This window comes from Hyperolius riggenbachi, chromosome 1 (genome assembly GCF_040937935.1).
Source record: "Hyperolius riggenbachi isolate aHypRig1 chromosome 1, aHypRig1.pri, whole genome shotgun sequence".
In the NCBI taxonomy this organism is placed as follows: Eukaryota; Metazoa; Chordata; class Amphibia; order Anura; family Hyperoliidae; genus Hyperolius; species Hyperolius riggenbachi.
The window spans coordinates 399,342,320-399,363,269 of NC_090646.1; the positions used below are offsets into that span (position 1 = coordinate 399,342,320).

The following is a 20,950-nucleotide window of genomic DNA, read 5'->3' on the forward strand; positions in this document are numbered from 1 at the left end:
AAGTAACTTTAAAGGAGTTGTCAGGCATATTTTAATAAAATAATAGCTACTTACTGGGGGCTTCCTCCAGCCCCAAGCTCCCAGGACCTCCCTCGCCGCAGCTCTGCCTGCAGCCGTTCGCCGGAGCTCCGACCCGGTCCCCGGCGATGACGTCAGAGCGACCTGGCGGTCGCTCTGTACTGCGCCTGTGCGATCGGCGCTGTCAATCACCGCCACGTGGGCCGGAGCGGACTGGGAAGCCGCTCCGGCCCACATGGCGGTGATTGGCAGCGCCGCTCGCGCAGGCGCAGTACAAAGGGACCTCCAGGTCGCTCTGACGTCATCGCCGGGGACCGGGACGGAGCTCCGGCGAACGGCTGCGGGCAGAGGTGCGGCGAGGGAGGTCCTGGGAGCTTGGGGCTGGAGGAAGCCCCCGGTAAGTAGCGTTTATTTTATTAAAATATGCCTGACAACTTCTTTAAGTCAAAATTTGCCAGAGGTATGAATAATTATGGGCAGCACTGTAAATAAATAATAATAATAATAACAACAACACAAGTTCAGGTTCATTTTATTTTAATATTTACCAGAATAATGCTCCCAAGTAAGAAACCATAAAAAATGCAGGCAATATATATACTTCATTAAATATTACCCTGTAATGAAAGAATGTGACAAATATATATTTATACTACATTTAATAGTGTCATAGAAATATAAAGCGTCTGTATAGACAATTCAGTGCAGCGGCTGCATGAAGAAAGTCACAGTGTGAGAGAGATTGCTTGTAGCACCCGACTATTCCCTGTAAAAAGTGGGCTGCACATTCTGAGCTGCAGACACTGATGTGCCAGACACATTCTACAAGAAAAAAGGGATTGATTCTATTGGCATCATGTGCTGATTTCAGGGTCCTTTGACCTGTCTGGGTCTCTCAGCAGACCAGACTTCTTGCTGTACACTTCTCTTGTCTATTGGCTGTCTGCTCATAAATATGGAGAACAGCTTCGCTTTCTCTCCCCCCTCCTTCCCTCCGGGCAGGCTATTTCACACTATCACTATGTCCCCCTCCTTATTCCTCGTAGCCACAAGGAGGAAGCCAAGAGCTAAGCTACCCAAGTTTGGGGAATGAGAAACTGAAGGGGTGCAGTCGGGGGAAGCTCAGCCAGAGAAAGTTAAACCAGGGGCAGGGATAAATGACTCTGCAGGGAGAGAAGTCTGCTGAATGGTGTTATCACAGCAAATACACAACTAATTAAAATCTTCCCCAACACAAGTTAAAAGCATGCTCACTTCTGCTAATCAGCGGGCATTACAGAACGCGAGCAGCGACTCAGATCAGATCATAGCACTCCAATAAAAAGAATCTGCGGAGTCGAGATGTCTCTAATGTACTTTTATACGTTTTTTTTTCTATAAATCTTCAACTATACTTTTTACTTTTATAATGCACTTACAAACTGAGAAAACAAAGTAGAAAGAAAGAAAGAAAGAAAGAAAGAAAGAAAGAAAGAAAGAAAGAAAGAAAGAAAGAAAGAAAGAAAGAAAGAAAGAAAGAAAGAAAGAGGAAATGATTTCAATCGAGAGAGAGAGAGCAGGAATGCAATATTTACAGGAGGGGCGTGACTGCAGAAGGAGGCTGAGTAGGAAGGATGGAGGGGGAGTTGTAGGATAAGGTGGGAGGGCTGTGACAGCTGGAGTTTGGAAGGGGGAGCTGACTGAATAGGGAGGAGAAGAGAAGGTGGGAAGGGTGAATAGGGAGCCGCCGCCTTCCTGTCCAATCAGCAAGAGGTGGAACTCGTCCAAGTGCAGAACCCGGTCTGCTATGAGCTGCCTGATGTGCAAAGCAGAGCCAGACTGACAGGGGGGCCAGGGAGACACACAGGGGAAAGAGAGGAAAAACCCTGCCAACAGCACTCAGAGACCAACCCAGCTCCAAAAAAACGGGATCAGCCTCTCCTGGACGGCGTTCAAGTCAGCCCAGCGCAGCCACCCTCCAGGAGTGCAGGATTGCAAGTAAAGCTAGGCACAGCAGGCACACAGGCTTTTACTGCCTTGTACTTTGACTTCATCACCCTGCCCTCTGCCAGGAGAGGTTTTTTTTTCCGGGCTCTGCTTTTTATTTCTTACACGTATTTATATAAAAGCGATCTATGAACAAACAGAAACAAACACGTCAACCCAAATAAGACTTCCACTCACTCCTGGGAATTAGACTAAGTAATAACAGTAAAAAAAAACAGAAAAAAATCAGTCCCAGCCAGAGCAATAAGCTGTCACCTAAGAAATGTGAAGCCACCGCGCCCGTGCTTTGTTACAGATTACAGGATCCCTTTAATTTAATGCAATACAGTGCAATGGTATGTGTTTTGGACATTTTACACGTGGTTATTTTGCCGTTTTTCCAATTGAGTTTCATGGTCGGAGTGGTTACACAAATATTGTGTGTTGTGGGCGCAGATTGGGGATTGGCATGCAGTAGCAGTAGTGGTGCTGGCCGGGGAAGCCTATGGCTTGCACAGTGTATGAGGCTGGGGGAATGTCTTACCATCCTTGTACTAACCTTTCTTCCTGTAGATTTCACTGACATGACTTGTTGTGGGATGAGCTAGAAGTGCCGCTTGTTTGTCTTCTGCTTTTTTGGCAGCATCTGGATGTGGGTCACACGTCTCTGCCAGCAATCAGTGGATGGAGCTTGCGTCCAAGAGTGCTGAACTTGGCACAGGTCCTGCCGCAACTCTTTCCTACTAGTCCTGGCAGACACGCTGCAAGAGGGGAGCAGTGTGCCAATCACTATCGGGCCTGATATAACATATCTGTGTATGTATATATATATATATATATATATATATATATATATATATATATATATATATATATATATATATATATATATATATATATATATATATATATATCCTGGATAGGCTGTTATTCTAGTAAGAAGCTGCTGGGTTACATTCTTTTTTTTCTTTCCTTCATGTCACCGCAAGTGCTACAGTAGTGATATGGTGATATAGCATATCCTTGCATAACCCCAAGTTATTTGTATTTATATGTCACTGCTTACTGTGCATTTAGCGGTGGAGTTGTGAAGGTGTGGCTTCTTTATCTCTGGGCAATACCTGCTCAAGCAGCCAGCGTGTCATAGGAATACATACCACGGCTCATAGAATTCATGGAAGTTAAACATTACTATAACGCTGCATTCCAACTGCAGCTCTATACGTTGTGCTGAATGATCTGAACTTGATTAGCGTTCATGAACAGTTTCATTTTTTAAGTAGCACGTGTAGAAGTAAGAGAATATGCATTAAGTACTGTACACACTGTGCAATACAGACAGTTTAGCTTAACATCTCCTGTTTTCCATGTGAGCACTTATGTCTGCTATTTCCTGTGTGTATATTCTAAGGTATGTGAATTTCCCATATAGCCATGTCGCCCCTTCTACAACCTCATGTGTCAGACAGCAACTCTTGCTGATTTGCTCCCATTGTTACTGATACTTGTTTGCAATGTTTATGTATGCCTGGTGACTTATGTTTTGATATTTTGACTTGCCTGTAAAATGCTGGTGAACATGATCCCTTCTGCTCTACACCTGTTCTGCATTCTGTAGGTGACAATGCCTCTTGCTGAGATTATCTTTGGAGTGATGAAGCATCCACCTTAGATTACACAGTGATGTGGTGCTGTCAGTCACAGGTGTTATATACCAATGTTTTCATTTTAGTCAAGTGTGTAACTTTTTATGATTAGCCACTTTGGTGTGGATTAGTTTATTTCAAGGACATCCTGCCATGAATATATGGAAATGGGCCCCAGTCAGCATTCTGTTTTGTGCTTCAAAATAGCTAAAATACCCAGATCTGCATGTTTTATTTTCTAGGATGCTCACATGTTTATATGTTTTTACATTACCCAGCAGAAATAACGCTGTGATTAAATTACCACTGGTCAAGAATGCATAGAATTCCAACCAATTGTTCTCTTCACAGATTTATATAGGTTTAAAGCGTTTTTACGTCCATGTTGAAGGTTTGTACATGAAAAGGGGAGCTCAGTGTGCATTCTTTATACCCATGGAGCATGCCGCACACCTACAGGGAACATGCACAATTACCACACAAGCTATGGTTTGCTGCCCATTCAGGAGGACAGTGCCTTCTGTGTCTGAGGGGCTTTGTGGACTCGGGGCCTGTCTCTGGGTTTTCTGCTTATGAGCGTGATAATGTTATAATGCAGGAAACTGAGGACACAGTGCAGTGGCATGTGGTTGGGCTAAACACCCGTGACCTCTCTGATATCTTTAGGCAATGGTGATCATTTTAATATTTTAATGATGACAACTAAACACTAAAATAAGCTTAAGGGCCCATTCACACTAGAAATCGCTAAACGCTAATGCAAAACGCTGAGCGTTTTCCTGGCGTTTTTTCCTTGCGATTTTTCACTGTATAGAGAGCGTTTTTGCAGCGATTAGCGTTTTGCGATTTCTAGTTCAATTCAAATACATTTATTGAAACGCTAATCGCTCCAGAATCGCTCAGAAAACGCTGCATGCAACGCGTTTGCGTTTCAGCAAATCGCTAAACGCTTAAATGAGAACACTTCCATACACTTTCATTGTGAACACGTTTTTCAAATCGCTAGCGATTTTCAGCAAAGCTGAAATCGCACTGAAAACGCACAAGTGTGAATGGGCCCTTAATATCCATTTTGAGTAAATTTGGTTCCTCTTCAGGAGCTGAAATAACTATGGGCAGAAGCAGAACTTTGCTCAGGACTAATTACATTTGAAAAACTAATAATCAATTACTCAACAGGACCCTTGCCCCTTTCACACTATATCAGTTGCTCTCAGTTATAGCCAAAAGGACAACTGATTTTCAAAGTAAAAAGTAGAAAGTGTGCATTCATCAGATTTTCAGCATATAGTGTAAAAGAGGCCTTTGTGATTGTAAAGTTTCCTTCCATTATGATACATTCTTTCATCTGTAGATTAAAGTGTACATGGGATTAAAGCAAACCTGTGGCCAGGAGGGAATAAAATGTGGATACTTAGCTAACGCTGGATACACACGGTGCGTTCTCGCACTCGATTTTCCCGTCGATTCATTTATTTCCAACATGTCCGATTTGGATTTCGATGGATCGCTAGGTCGATTCGGCATACTTTGCATGCGAATTGACCTAACGATCCATCGAAATCCAAATCGGACATGTTGGAAATAAACGAATCAACGGGAATCGATGGGAAAATCGAGAACGCACCGTGTGTATCCAGCATTAGTAGTGGATGATCCAGAGGCTCCTCAGAACCACTTTGAGCCCACTGTTCCTCCACAGGACCCTTTTCTTGGCATATCCACACTTCCGTTTGTGTACGAGTTCAGTCCATGCTTTACCAAGTAGAATGAAGCGCTCGAGCATGGAGTAAAAAAGCCATGCATAAGCGGCTTAGTCTACTGGGCATGCGCTGGCCTGACATGTATGTGTCCAGTCTGGATGCACTCCAACAGGGTGGGAGCCTGGTCTCATAAAACATTTTCAACAAGCCCTTGTCAAATATGTTTAGAGGGACTGTCCAAGGGCTTCTAATGGCCCATACTCACGAGGGACTTTTGTCGCCTCAACACGGTGGCTGGATAGTGTACTGGTTAAGGGCTCTGCCTTTGACATGGGAGACCAGGGTTCAAATCCTGGCTAGGTCAAGTATCTATTCAGTAAGGAGTTCAAGGCAAGACTCCCTAACACTGCAGGGTGGCCTCTTGAGCGCGTCCCAGTGGCTGCAGCTCTTGAGCGCTTTGAGTCCGACAGGAGAAAAGCGCTATACAAATGTTCAGATTATTATTATTATTATTATTATTAACACGCGGCGCGCGTGTGTTGCGGCGACAGGTCGCCCGTGAGTATGGGCCGTCGCACGCACGCGCACCCCGAACTGTCGCCCGTCGCTCATGTCGCCATGCGATTGAAAGTTTCAATCGCATGGCGACAGTCGCCGCCGCACCTCCCCCGCAACTGTCGCTAGTCCGCGTGAGTACGCGGACTAGCGACAGCAACCTCCATTGTGGTATATGGAGCTTCCGGCAGGGGGAGGGGGAACGTCGGCGACAGCTTCCGTCTCGCCGCTGGTCCCTCTTCCGCGTGTGTACGCGGAGGGAACCTGGCGAGGAGCTGTCGCCGGCCTGTCGCCCACACGCTCACGTGTGCTGGCGACAGGCCACTTCTGCAGCCCGTGAGTACGGGCCATAAGGCATCTCATTTTGCCCTTAAAGCGGAACTGTAGATCTAAAATAAACACATTGTTTCACTTACCTGAGGCTTCCCCAAGTCCCCAGCAGCCGTCCTCTCCCGCGCTTTATTAAAGAGAGCCATTTATAATGAAAAAAGTGGACATGAAGTCAGTTTGATAAAATGATCAAATTATATAAATATGGAATGTTCAGTTTGTAATGCGTGTGGTCTTCCTTGGCAATGAGGTGATCAGTGTGTTAATGCCAACCTAGATACACAGTTATTGCTGAAATCATGCTAGCTAATAGTTAAATCTTTACCAGGCCAAAGCAGAGATGCATTCATGTCTGCATACATAGAAAGACATACAGGTCTACAGACAGACAGACAGATCCACACAGTTTGATTCCAGGCAGTTTTGCTCTGCTGAGAATCGATTTCCCTAAACTGTCCGATTGATTACATTTTGATAAAAAGTATTGATTGGGCAGGACAAAATAATTTATGTCTGTCAGGGATTGGGTAGGAGCAGCAGTAGATTGAGGGCCCATAGCATCGAACTGTATCCAACAGAGCAACGTCTCAATTCAATACATTTTAATTAGATTCTCTTTTGGAACCCATTGAAAATTGATGTGCTGCATGGTGTAGGAATCAATATCTTTCTGAATCAATTCTGATCAGAGCAGAATCAATTATTTTGATACATCAGGTATCAATCTATCAGTGCGCTTTGAGTCCGCCAGGAGAAAAGCGCAATATAAATGTTCTCTAGTCTTGTATGTCCAGCTATAAAGAACCGTAAGGTGCCCATTAACGGGATAATATTTTCCTCAGATGTGATCATTCAATCATATTTTTACAATTGACTTATATGGAAAACCAAGCGATATGTGGAGAAAATCTATGTAAAACAATTCTATGGTCGATTGGAATAGAATACTTTGTCGGTCGCAATGTTGGATTTTGAAGAAAGTCCGCTTTTTGCAAACAATCAATAATTACCTTTCCGATTACGTTCAAAACTACAAATCAATCAAATGATCATGTTTGATGAAAATATTGTATTGTTAGTGGCCACCTATAGACAGACAGATAGATCCACAGATAGATATTCAGATCTATAGACAGATCTATAGCTAGACAGACAGACTGATCTATAGCTAGGCAGACAGGTTGTAGAATATTCCTTACCAGATTACCTGTAGGTGATCAGTTAGCAATGTGTGTGAAAGAGGATAGAATGCTCTGCAGCCAGCTATGTGTGTGACTCTATGTGGGACTGTGAGCTCAGTAGTGTCAGGTTGGAGGGGTGGGACATCTCTACTTTGCCACACGGCTCTGAGGTGGAGTGATGTGAATTATTATTAGTGCACTGAACATGCTTGTCTCCCCCTCCCCCTTCCTCTCCTGCAGCTAGTGAGAGGAGGCTGCCATTGAACTTGAGACAGGACAGACAAGATCTGCACTTTTTTATGTACAGTAGCTGGCAGGGAAATGGCGCCAAAACACACAAGATTAACTCTGACTTTCACTGAACTGATCTCCTCAGCCCAGCTGTTTTACAAAGCAGTATGTTACAAGGACATTGCCTTATAGAAGTACTTAGCTTTCTGCAAAGTCAGTACAATGAAAATATACTGTAAAAGAACAATGTGGGCCTGATTTTCAAAGGCATCTCCAGAGATCTTCAACATCTCCAGTGTGGATATCATAAAATGATTCTGCAAACTAGGACTGGATTTAGTTAAACATTGTCTGCTGACTCTGACTTGCCCCTTCTAATTCACTTATGTCATACAGTATCACATCACAGTTTAGGGTTGCTGAGAAATTTTGAATTTTGTCTGTGTGATTGCAGTTGTTACGCACAAATTTAAGTTCTCACTGTAGTCTCCTTCATGAAACTACAATCATACAACTTTTAATGTACTAATCTCTCTAACCCCCACTGTATTGTAGTATGACCCAGGGGAGGGCTATATTAATATCCCATGAAAGGCAAACAATTTTTTAAATATTCACTCTAGATTTGCTGGAACACTGAGGGCTGGCTCAGATGGCTGGTAAATGCCGCAATTTCGGTGGGCGATGAAAGCAACTTTTAAAAGTGATCAACCACTGTTCTATTCAAGTGAATGGAATGCGTTGTCCATGTAAACGCCACAGTAGATCCTGTCATCACATCTTGGATGCTACATGTTCCATAGACAAAGAATTTCACTTGGTATTGCGCTGACATTCAATAAACATAGGGTGTTAAAATAAACAATGATGGTGCGCCTCTGTATAAATATACCACAATATGTAAATAAAACAATAAGATCTGAAAGTCCATGAGTCCACTATATCACAGCTTTGGAGTAAAAGGGCCTGTATGGCACACTTGAACTGATTGATAACTTTAGAAGGTGCAGTCCTTTAGGCCGAGTGTGGTGCCACCACCTCACCCAGTAAGAAGGGGCACTCACCCTTTTCCTAGACCCTTTGTTAGAAAGGGTCAGCAGTGCCTTGGGGTCATCTAGGCTGCCCCGCCTCATTTTAGTTTTAGCGGGCTGTACCCCGAGTGATGACCACCTGGCTGGTCAGGGACAGTGACTCCTGAGGAGCTCCAGAGGAGTTGCGAGAGCAACAAAACTAGTAGAGTGGAGAGAGTGGAAACTGCTGTTTGTAATGGTGAAGGGCTGAACTTGGATCTGGCCCGAGAGCACATGCAGCACTGTCCCAAGCCAGCCAAGTGGCTATCGTTCAGAGTACAGCTTGCTTTTCCCCATAGTGGCTCAAATGCAATGCAACAGAGAAACATTGGGAACTGAGACGGACTGATGTCGAATGCTTGGTAGCAGAAAAGCGTTTAGCATCAGTTAAACGAGTCGCCACAAGCTGTCCAGCCAGCTGCCTGTGTGAACCAGCCCTAATGAAATCCCCACTGGAGAGTAGTGAATCAGGTACAATGTGTCGTAGTCCTAGCTGCTTTTGTACTGCAGTGGTGTCATGTTCTATAGATGTATCCCAGGTACTCTTGGCAACAATGTACATATTTTGTATGTATACATTGTAATACTTTATTGCCTGTGAATATACTCCTTTCATAGCATTCATTTTTCTACTCAGGCCAAATATTTATAGGTTTAGAATACAGATGATCAATTTTCCAAGGTTGCTGCACATTTGTTGAAAATTCCATGTATCTTGGAATGGAGCTAATTAGAATACCCCTCTTCAGCATCTAATTGGCCTATGTACAAGCTGCATGTAATTTGCAAAATAATTGCGTGTACTGTATTTTAAAGAGAATCTGTATTGTTAAAATCGCTCAAAAGTAAACATACCAGTGCGTTAGGGGACATCTCCTATTACCCTCTGTCACAATTTCGCCGCTCCTCGCCGCATTAAAAGTGGTTAAAAACAGTTTTCAAAAGTTTGTTTGTAAACAAACAAAATGGCCACCAAAACAGGAAGTAGGTTGATGTACAGTATGTCCACACATAGAAAATACATCCATACACAAGCAGGCTGTATACAGCATTCCTTTTGAATCTCAAGAGATCATTGGTGTGTTTCTTTCCCCCATGCACTGAAGTTTCAGGCTGCTCTTTTCTTCCTGCAAACAGCTTTGCCCTTGTTTGTAATTCCTCAGTATGTGAAAGCCCAGCCAGCTCAGAGGACGATTTATCCAGCTAGTAAAAGATAAGAGAGAATAGAGAAGCTGCTCTAATCTAAATAACACACAGGCAGTGTGCAGAGAGGGGCCTGGAAGGGTGAGTTCATAGCAGAACCACAACACTGAAGAACTTGGCAGCCTTCCAGACACAGGCCGACAAGTCTGACAGGGGAAAGATACACTGATTTATTACAGAGACAGTGATAGTATAAAGTGCTGCAGTTAGCCAGAACACATTAGAATAGCTTTTGGAACTTGTAGGATGATAAAAAACAGGATGCAATTTTTGTTACGGAGTCTCTTTAAGTGAAAATCTCAGAAGCCTGAACTGCACAACTGGGAATGGTGAATCCCGAATTCGTCTGGCACTCTGTGGGTATTAGCTGGACCACTCTGTCCAGAATTTCATAAGGTGGACAAAGATACAGTATATACCAGAAATCACCATTCAGGCAGTTTACAATAAAATGGGAAGATACTGGCTTCATGAATTAATAGTGTCCCAGCAATGTAAAGCTGGTGGGTGCTCATCTTCACCCCCCCCCCTTTTAATCAGAAAACATAACAAGCTGTAAGGCAGGACTTTGGGTGCACCCCTATACTACAAGCCCATGTGATTAAAGGGGTGCATCTAAGTTAGGTGGGTGTTATCAAGCACAGGACCAATTCAAGGCACAATGGAGCCTCAAGCAAACATTGAATGGGCCCCCCAGCAAACTCACCTGTCCAGCTGGCGTGCTCTTACATCAGTTTATGTGCTTGCCTCATCCTCACTGGTGGCCAACTCTTCTCTGTGACCCAGCCACATGTACGTGAGTGCGTACATCCCGATGGGTCATTGGGAAGAGATGCTCTGAATGAAGACAGAAGCACACAGACTGAAGAAGGAGCCCGCCAGCTGGACAGGTGAGTTCACGTGGACCACTCTTCACTTGCAGGGACACCTGGGTGGAGTCACTCATCAGCAAGCTCTGGGACCCTGGGAAGTTGCCCAGTTTACCCCTATGGATGTGCCAGCCCTTATCAGGCTGGTTCACCAGATTCTCTAAATCTGTGCAGCTGAGAATTTCCCTTCTTATTCTGCATCAACTGCAACATCCTTTATTTAACATTTAATTAACAATCATTTAAAAAAAATTAATATTAGTAATAATAATAAATTGCTAATAAAAAGCAATGACTCCAATTGGGCTGTAAAATCAGACAGTTGCAGCAAACTTATTATTTGTTGCAATTATATTTATTAATGCAAGAACTTTAATTTGCTAAATTAAAAAAAAATGAAATATATTCTTTTGCTAAATCAGAATAAGTGGATGAGACAGAACATAATTTCCAACAGTGCATGACCAGTGGACAGATTGTTCACCCATACCCTCTTCTATCCCTTGTCGATAGTAAATACTGCACATTTGCCAATTTTAATAAAGTGGAAATTCTTACTTTTTACCCACAAAAGGCTACAGCTCCTGAGATGCTGGTCAACATAAACCAATATATACAAGCATACCTCCCAACTTTTGGAATTTTGATGAGTATAGATTAAATCCCCTGGTGGTATGATTATTTCTGGATTTTAAAAGCGGTGCAATTTTTTCACACACTTTTAGTCCCTAAGAAAGACAGAAAATGTAAGACATGTCCCTGCCACACCTCTAACCATGCCTCACCACACCTCTTGCCATTCAGAATGAATCCTCTATAATAAAACCCGTGTCCCTGCGTGTGCTGTCTCTGTGTAGCTGGTCCGTGCTTTTTGCTACTACGCATGTGCGCAGCACGGACCCAGCCTCACGGAGACAGGAGGACAGGGCCATGGAGCCGAGCAGGCGGCCGAGTGTGCGGCGGGTGTGCGCGGGTGGCGGGCACACGTGCGGTGAGAAACACAGACCTAGAGCCCGTTTTAAAACGGGCTTAGGTGTGCTAGTTCAGAATAAAATGATGTTGTTTTACCACTCAACCCACACTGGTCCTTTCTATCATCAGTAGTTTTTCTTCATTTTAATATTTGAAAATAAGAAATATATGAATTTAATTGAGGGGAATGAAGTTTAGTGTCAGTTAAACACATTTTTCATCAGAAAAATAAAAACATTTACATAGATCTGTACATCAGTCCTGAAAGAGGGACAAATGGGGAGGAAAGGGACAGGGGAGCTATGTATACACATATTACATAGATCAGAATCAGAATAGTTTATTTCGCCAAGCATGATTGGTCATGCCCGGAATTATTTTTGGCACATACATATAGCTCAGGAGAAGACATATAAAAGGGACATATAATAGAGAGATAGATCGATGTCAGCAACAGCAGAAGCAATCAATTGCATTACATTACAATATCTAACATTCCAGTCCATTAATTGACCCCGAGATGACCTTCGGTTAATCTAGCGGGCTGGATGGTTCGGTCGACTGTTCGGCCGTGGCCCGGCTTGTTTCACCGTTCGTTAGGGCTTGCACCGATGGAGGAATGTGGAGGGAGTTTAAGTAGCTGACCGCCGATGGGAAAAAAGAGTTCCTGTGTCTAACAGTCTTTGTGGGGATGGCTCGAAGTCTCCGGCCTAGCGGAAGCAAGCTGAAGTATCGGTGGCCTGGGTGTAAGGGGTCATTTGCGATCCTCAGTGCCCTGGATTTCAGTCTTTTGTTGTACAGTAGTGCAAGTGAGGGGAGGGGGCACCCAATGATCCTCTCCGCCGACCTAATGACCCTCTGTAGTTGAACTTGTCACTGATCTGTACATCAGTCCTGAAAGAGGGACAAATGAGGAGGAACAAGGGACAGGGGGAGCTATGTATACACATATTACATAGACAGGGCCGGTTTAAGCAACAATGGGGCCCCAGGGCAAAATAAACCTGGGGGGCCCCCCAACATATACCCCGGAACAAAATTCGGCATTAGGGGACCTTTTGTGCAGCTGGTATAGTCAGGGTGTGAAGTCCCAATCGGTCGGAGCTCCACATTCTGGCTATCCCAGCCTGCATGGGGGACAAGGGGTTAAAAAGTTTCAGGAGGGGGGACCCCACATAATTAAAAAAAAAAAAATTCCCACACTCTAAACATAAAAAAAAATGGGAAAATAGGAAAAAATGCCAGGGATCTTCATACAGCCATATTGCGGCTGTATAGCGATCCCTGGCCAAAGCGCTGCGGCTGCGTATAGACCCCCTGGAAACCCCGTCAGGAAATTTATTGCGCTTTCGTTTGATGTATGTAAAATTACACTGCCGTTAGGTTTGCTACTAAAAGTGACATTTACCGCATTTAAAAGTATACTATTTTCCTTTGAAACTTTAAAATCGATTTTCTCAAAAACTATAAGGTCTTTTTGAAAAATTGTTTTTTCCTCTTATTCCTAATGATCTCCTTAACATATCCTGCAAATTTAGGGTTTCTAGCATTTAAGGTGGATTTGCTATTAACCATTAAATTCGGCGGGTTTTTAAATGTGTATTTTTTTATTTTTTCCTTTGAAACTTTAAAATCGATTTTCTCAAAAACTATAAGGCCGATTTGAATTTTTTTCCTCTTGTAGCCACTGGGGGCCCCTACAAGCTCTGGGGCCCTGGGGCAGCTGCCTCCTTTGCCTTAATGGTAGCGCCGGCCCTGTACATAGATCTGTACATCAGTCCTGAAAGAGGGACAAATGAGGAGGAAAGAGGGACAGGGGGAGCTATGTATACACATATTACATAGATCTGTACATCAGTCCTGAAAGAGGGACAAATGAGGAAGAAAGAGGGACAGGTGGAGCTATGTATACACATATTACATATATCTTTACATCAGTCCTGAAATAGGGACAAATGGGGAGGAAAGGGACAGGGGGAGCTACGTATACACATATTACATAGATCTGTACATCAGTCCTGAAAGAGGGACAGGTGGAGCTATGTATACACATATTACATATATCTTTACATCAGTCCCGAAATAGGGAGAAATGAGGAGGAAAGGGACAGAGGGAGATATGTATACACATATTACATAGATCTGTACATCAGTCCTGAAAGAGTGTTAAATGAGGAGGAAAGAGGGACAGGGGGAGCTATGTATACACATATTACATAGATCTGTACATCAGACCTGAAAGAGAGACAAATGAGGAAGAAAGAGGGACAAAGGGATTCGGTTCCCAAAGAGGGACTGTCCCTCCGAAAGAGGGACAGTTGGGAGCTATGATACAAGTGCTGTAAAAGTGTCTAGCAGACAAGATGGCTGCCACAAATGTAGTGCGATTTCCATTCATTATGAATGAGATCAGAACCGCACCAGAGAGAATTGCGTAGCAGTGCAATGCGACAGCCACCTGCATTGCATGCAGTACGGAATTAGGGAAGGGGCCTAAGTGCTGCTTGGTGGATACGGGGAGATGAAAACAGTTCTCTTCATATGGGGCTATGTACACACAGTCAGACGCGAGCAGATATGACTAAATTATAATGCATCCTACTGACCTGCTCATTCAGAAACTAAAGAGGCAGCAATTAAATAGCATCTGAAGCTTGCTCTACCATAAATGTGAAGTATCCCACGTGCAATAGTAATGTACCGGTAAAATCAGCAATAAAAAATTCATTTAACTGACCTGCTCGCCCTAAAATAGGCTAAGTGCCTGAAATCCCATCCCACACCCCAACGGCAAAACCACTGTGATGACAACAAAGCTGGGGGTTGGTTTGGCAAGGCTTCAGCCAAAACCGCCATAACTTCAAGCACTTAGCTTGTGTTTTTAGTTATGTACAAATGATAATCAAGTCACCTAAAATGAACATTTGGCACGTGCTGTGTGGTCTGGCATCCCCAGATGATGGCCTATTTCTAGTAGTAGTCAGCAGAGTTAGGAAATCCTCAGCCAACTGCTATTCTTAATAGTTTTGATCATTTTTAATCCATATTCACCCAATGCCTGACAACCTCCCCCCCTTTCCCCACAGGTACATCATCATCATCTCTGCTCCAAGAAGCTACCTCATATATTACTTGATGTGCCCCTTGTACAGTAGTGTAGCGTTTGTATGAAGAGTGTTGTGGAGAATAGTATCTGCCTCTTTTTCTCCTTCTCCATCTCAGTCAGATATCGGCGCCAATGCTCTCTTCATGCATCCTCACATGACCTACCATTCCTGCATCACCACCGCACACAGTGTCCTAGTAATGCTACAGCTGTAGAGGGGATCTAAACCAATGCAGTTATACACACAAGCAAACTTCCATTTGGAGTACAAGTGACATCTAGCTCTATATGTAAAGTGTGTATGAAGTCAGCTGGCATGGAATGCTGGGGTTTGCAGTTTCACCACAATGGGAGATCTACTGTTTACCCAATAATGTTGTTTTTATTATAAAATTGCTGGTGAGTTAACCAAAGGAATCCTTTCCTGTACCTTGGTGTCACAGATTATTCAAAACACGTGCTCTAGCTAGCTTTCTGTAAGAAACTTCCATAGCTTGTACACAGTTTAATCATAAAAAAATAAAAATGTGAAGCAGATGCTGGTAGGAGAAAGAAAGGAAAAGAAAAAAAAACAGGGCTCGAGCCCAACACAAACGAAGCCTCTTTTTATAGATTAGTGGCATCAATACTAAGGACAAGGTAAAAAATGAACATGGTTTGTATTCCAGAGCAGAGTGCTTGTTGTGAATATCCTGTGGTTTCTAAAATCCTCCCACTTATTCCCCAGTTCACTCAATTAGCCCATTCATCTGTGGGGCAGGCTCAGCCTAAGGGAATGTACAGAGCTTCAGATTTCTAAATGGGCAGGAAATTTATAACCCAGGCAGAATGCACAGTAATGACAGTAACAACATTAGCTGCCTGAGTTTCTACATTTACTCCATCAATGAAAAGTACAACTAAAACTATTCCAGGTGACTTTGTTAATAGTTCATTATACTTTTGTGAACTATATATGGTAGAAGCGGTGAATAAATACCACAGGAGTTATACTTTATCAGAAAGAGGCAATGCGTGGCTTTCTAGCTGCGGTGGAACTACGGTATATATGTTTTGAGGCATTTGTAATCAGAAAGGAAATAAGTGCAGGATCTAATAACATCCCTCGCTTACAGTAGGACTACATTATAATCCTATCACAGTTTGTCAGAAAGGTGCAAGGCATCATGGGACTTGTGGTTCTGCCATAGCTGGACAGCAGTGTGAATTGTACTGAAGTTAGGGCCGCTACCATAGGAAAAAATGGGCAATTGCCCCAGGACCCCAGAGCCTGTAAGGGCCCCCAAGGTGTCCCTCCCCATCTTAACTGTTGCTCCCCAGGAACTCTGCAGAGTCTTTGGCAGAGTAGCGTCTCATCTGTGCTGGCCGGCAGGTGAGACACTACACTGACATAGACCCTGCAGAGGTCCTAGGGAGCACAGTTAAGTTGGGAAGTTATTGGGGGAGGGTCAGCAGCCAGCTCCGGGGCCCATGAGGGAATTTTGGCTGCAACAAAGGGCCTCTAATGACGCTTTTTGGTCATGGGGGTGTCTGTTGGGGGGCCCCCAGGCTAATTTTGCCCTAGGGCCCATTTGTTACTTGAACCAGCCCTGACTGGGGTAGGCAGGGCTAAAGCCATAGCTATAGAGGTTTGTTACTTTGCCATAGCTGGTGACTAGGATAATGCAATACCTGGTATACACAATGCAATTTCCCATCAGATCGATGGGTTGAATTGACCTTTTCTGGCATGTCTGATCTGAACAGGATCAAGAACAGAATCGATTTTGTGCAATGCTGAGCTGAAAATCAATCCCATTCTCAAGCAGATAGGACATGCCATAAATTATTGATTCAACCCATTGATCTGACAGAGAATGGCATCATGTGTTCCAGCCTTAAGGCTGGGTTCACACCAGACCGCAGCCATGCCATGCAGGGTCACATCAGTCACAGTGGAACGGAACAATCCACTGTTTCTGTCCACACGTCAGAGGCGTAACTACAATTCATGGGGCCCCCAGTGAAATGTTGATGGATTTTCCCAATTGTTCACACTCCTTCCCTTGCCTCCCTTTGGTGCCCTTCATGGCCTTTGGGCCCATCTTACAAGGGTCATAAAACAAGTGTGACTATCATGATCTTTACACCCATAACAAGCGTAGCCACAAAACCACCTGATATGAAGTACAGCACCCCGTATCAGAGAAAGGGAAGGTTAGTGTTTGGGCCCTCCCACAGCTCTGGGCCCCCATGCAATCACAGGGACTGCTCCCCTCTAGTTACCCCTCTGTCTTTGGTAACCGACATGTCACAGACGGCATTGCCATTTATAACACGTCGTGATCTGTCCATAAAAATCATGCACCGTTTGGACTTTGCGTTTCATCACCACAGCAGGCATAGACATAACAAACGTATGAACAGATCCTATAGTTAACATAGGATCTTTTGACATGTCTGTTAGACCGTTGCAGAAAACAGTCCAATTTATACATCACATGACCACAGGTAAAACAAGTGCCATAATGCTCACAGGGAATGTCAGGGTCAGTCTGCTTTGGTGTATGTCGAATAGCTTATTTCATTTGGTGGTGTGTTACTGAGCAATATAAAAACACTGCAAGCATCATTTCAGGTACTGGCATTTGTTTAATGGTTCCCTGGCACTCAATATTTTGTTTCTTCCTGATGCTGATACAAAAATGTTGAATCAGCTCCAGATTTCCTGATGATCAGTAATGTAATTATAATTCATTACTGATTTTGCATTACTTAGAAAATCTAAGAATCCTTTTGCTGGTTTGTCTTTTTACTTAACTAATAATACATTTATTAGATAAACAATTTCATCTGTAGGAGTAATACAAAACAGTTATTTCCTGGAGTCCCAAATACTTATTTTCAGTTTATAAGATGACAATCTCACCCTGAGGGCTAAGCCATGTTTAAAGTACACCTAAAGCAAAATTGAAATTTCACATTAAGTGTATAATGTGTAAAAGCACTCCTGAAAATCTTCCTTCTATTTGCTGCCATTAGGGTCCTTCCTGTTACGTTCACCGTTTTTGACCTTTGTAATGTTGATCTGGCTAATCCTACCCGAAGAAGTGACCATGGCCATGCTTGAGTGCTTGTAAAGTGGTCATGCCCACTAAGAGTTGCTGGATAGTGTACTCTGCCTCTGACACAGGAGACCAGGGTTACAATCTCGGCTCTTCCTGTTCATTAAGCCAGTACCACTTCAGTAACGAGACTGTGGGCAAGACTTCCTAACTCTAGGACGTGCCAACTGAACACAACCCTAGTGGCTGCAGCTCTGGCACTTTGAGTCTGCCAGGTTCTGTGATATAAATGTTCTGTGTCTTGTCGAAGAGGAAGCGCATGTGCATGAAAGGAAGAAGTGCACAAGTGTTTTCTCTCACTGGGCATGCATGATCCAGAACTTGCACATCACCAGTTCAGAATTACCACCTAAGTGAATTTCCAAGAAGCTGTGGAGAAAAAACTTCTGAAAAACGGGAATGGGAGTGACCCTAAACACAATAAGAGGAAGGAAGATGTTTGGTGGTAACTGTTCTGGCCCTCCAGCCTTTTGAATTTAAAGCTCTGTAACACTTTAGGTGTGCTTTAACCCACAGCTCCTTAGCTACGGGCCCCTTAGCTATGCCACTGGCTTTTACATCACACTTTTATGAAGTTCCCACACAGAGAAATGATGACCTGTAATTATTTCTCAGGAGAGTTGCTACTGCTATTTGACTGCTCCAACTGCATAGATAAAGCACTGGCTTATTAACCTTTGCATTGAAAAAAATAAAATATAAAGTAAACACCTAAGTAGGATTTGTTCTATCTGTTCACGTTTTTATCTCATGTCATTAAAGGTACCCTTAGACACTACCCCTAACCAGCAGTCTCTGTGCATATATCACTTCACCCTACATTGCTGTAGTTGCTTTGTCTGCTGATGTGATAGCTTCTCCTTCTGTTTCTGCTTTCTTCAACAGAGATCTTATGTAATGTCACCTGCACCGCTACAAGCTTTGCATTGTTAAATGCAGTAGTAAGTTTATGCCACTTCACTCTAATAGTGCTTTGCCCATAGCCCCTGCACTCTAGCCACATCGATCTGCTGAAAGAATAGCCTTTACAGATCAGTGTTTAGTCGACTAAAAAAATTGAACATCAATTAATGAAGCCCTTTATCCTTAACAGACTTCAGTGCTACATTAAATGCTATAATCAAATCTAATGTCTAGTGTATGCCCAGCTTAACTGTAACATTGAAAGTAATGGAAATGCAGACAGCACCCCCACCCAATTTGCCTCAACCCCTTGGACATAAACATACTGCATTCTCACACTGGTATTAAAATCAGCCACAGCTATTTTATTGATTAGCACCAAATTAAATTAACTCATGTTACTGAATAATAGATTAACTGAATACTTATCCACCACTTATTAAATGAATTTCGACCTTCTGCCTGGCTGACTGTCCCCGGCAGACACAACAGCATATTATACCTCCCGCTTTACAAGTAAATAAAATAGTTGTGATGGGTAAAATTTAAAATGGGGAAGAGTAGGTCAGGGAGCTTCCTTCTTGCAGAACGCTACCAATCTGACTTGAGCTCTTCTTCACTCTCCTGCCCTGATAATGGTAATTTTCCACTTTAACAGAGGAAAATAGACATTATTATTATTATTATTATTATTACATACTAGAGGGAATACATAACAACAAATAAAGGGGGAAGATAATGGTAAAAGAAGGGGCTGCCACATTCCCATGCACAGGCCACATTTTTATTGTATCCCCTTATCGACACAAGGAGCTGTCCATGTAAAGTAATTATTAAATGGCTCTACCTAAGCCAATATCAACTTCTTTTCAATTAAGCTATAGATTAACATCACTACCACTGACATGTATGCATGGCCGGATTTGTACTCTTTACCGCCCAAGGCCGCTGCTACCAGCCGCCCCCCTTCAGTATAGGTAACCTGATACCCCCCCCTTAATCCCTCCTTTTCCCACCCCCCTTTCAGTATAGGTAGCCAGCTCGCCATCACACCGCAGCAGCCATCAGTGTCACTCATTTCTCCATTCGTCTCCAGTGCCGAAGCTTCCTCTTCCCCTCTGTCTCCAATGCTGCCCAAGTCCATAGCCGCCACAATGCAAACATGCACAGAGAGCAAGGTGGTCGTTGAACAGGCTGTTGGCAGCAGAGTACCGCAGTCAGGTGCTCCACCTAATCTCCCTGCATTGCAGCATTTGCAAGTTTGCAAATGCTGCATAAGTCCAGCCTGCTGCTTTGGTGCCCTTGCTCCTGTGGTGCCCTAGGCCATGGCCTAGGTGGCCTTGCCTGAAATCCGGCCCTGCATGTATGTGATCTAAATTACATGAAGCCTTGATATTTAATTTGTGAGAATTGCTGCCCTAAGTGTGTAGCTGTAAGTTCTACGTGAGTGATTCATTAAAAAAAGAGGCCACTTAGTGATGTTTTAAAAAATAATTTGCATTTCCTGGCAGTTTTCTTTCTGTGGTCTATATATTCACAGATCTTGCATTGCTTTGCTTTGGCCGACTATTCGCTGATCAGTTTTGACATTAATGAGTACTGTACGAGTTGTACTGTAAAACTCAGACTTTGAAAAAAATATGTGCTCTTTTGACCTTTTAAGTTGTTATGCAGAGAGTTAAGCTGTCTATACAGATAACGGGATCCAGAACTGTTGAGTCATCATTTTGTTTTGGGGTTTATTTGCATCAGTTAAATACAGCCTAGTCTTTGTCCCTTTTGTACAGTGGCTTTTACCTTAACCATCCTCTGTCAGCAAGGCCTTCATCAAAGTGAATGAAAGCATGCTCTTACAGAGATTATTGTGCAATGTGCAAGGTTCTTATATGCCATTTTCTACATAAAGAAGAGTCTTGAATGTTGTTTAGGATGATGAGTATTGCATTTTGCCTCCGTAATGTTTACCGCTGTGGAAAGCAGGCGATACCTCCTCAGGAAGGCCACCTACTGTCCCAAACTGTGCTTTTTCCTCTGTATTCCTTGTCCTATGGTGCCACTGGCCTCGATTCATCAAGACTTATCGAACTGGTTAAA

At 43.3% G+C, this 20,950-nt stretch overlaps 1 protein-coding gene across 3 annotated transcripts in view; it reads left to right on the forward strand.

Moving 5' to 3' along the window:
* The window catches only part of NFIB (nuclear factor I B), a 561,260-nt gene that overhangs the window by 269,278 nt on the left and 271,032 nt on the right, over positions 1-20,950 (forward strand). Inside the window, exon 1 of one of the 3 annotated variants that reach the window (XM_068234891.1) lies at positions 1,847-2,339. The exons of the other annotated variants lie outside the window; for them this stretch is intronic. Within the exon in view, the coding sequence (XP_068090992.1) occupies positions 2,322-2,339 (18 nt within the window). The 5' untranslated portion in view covers positions 1,847-2,321. Of the gene's footprint in view, positions 1-1,846; positions 2,340-20,950 lie in introns of those variants that run through there. 3 annotated transcript variants of the gene reach the window in all.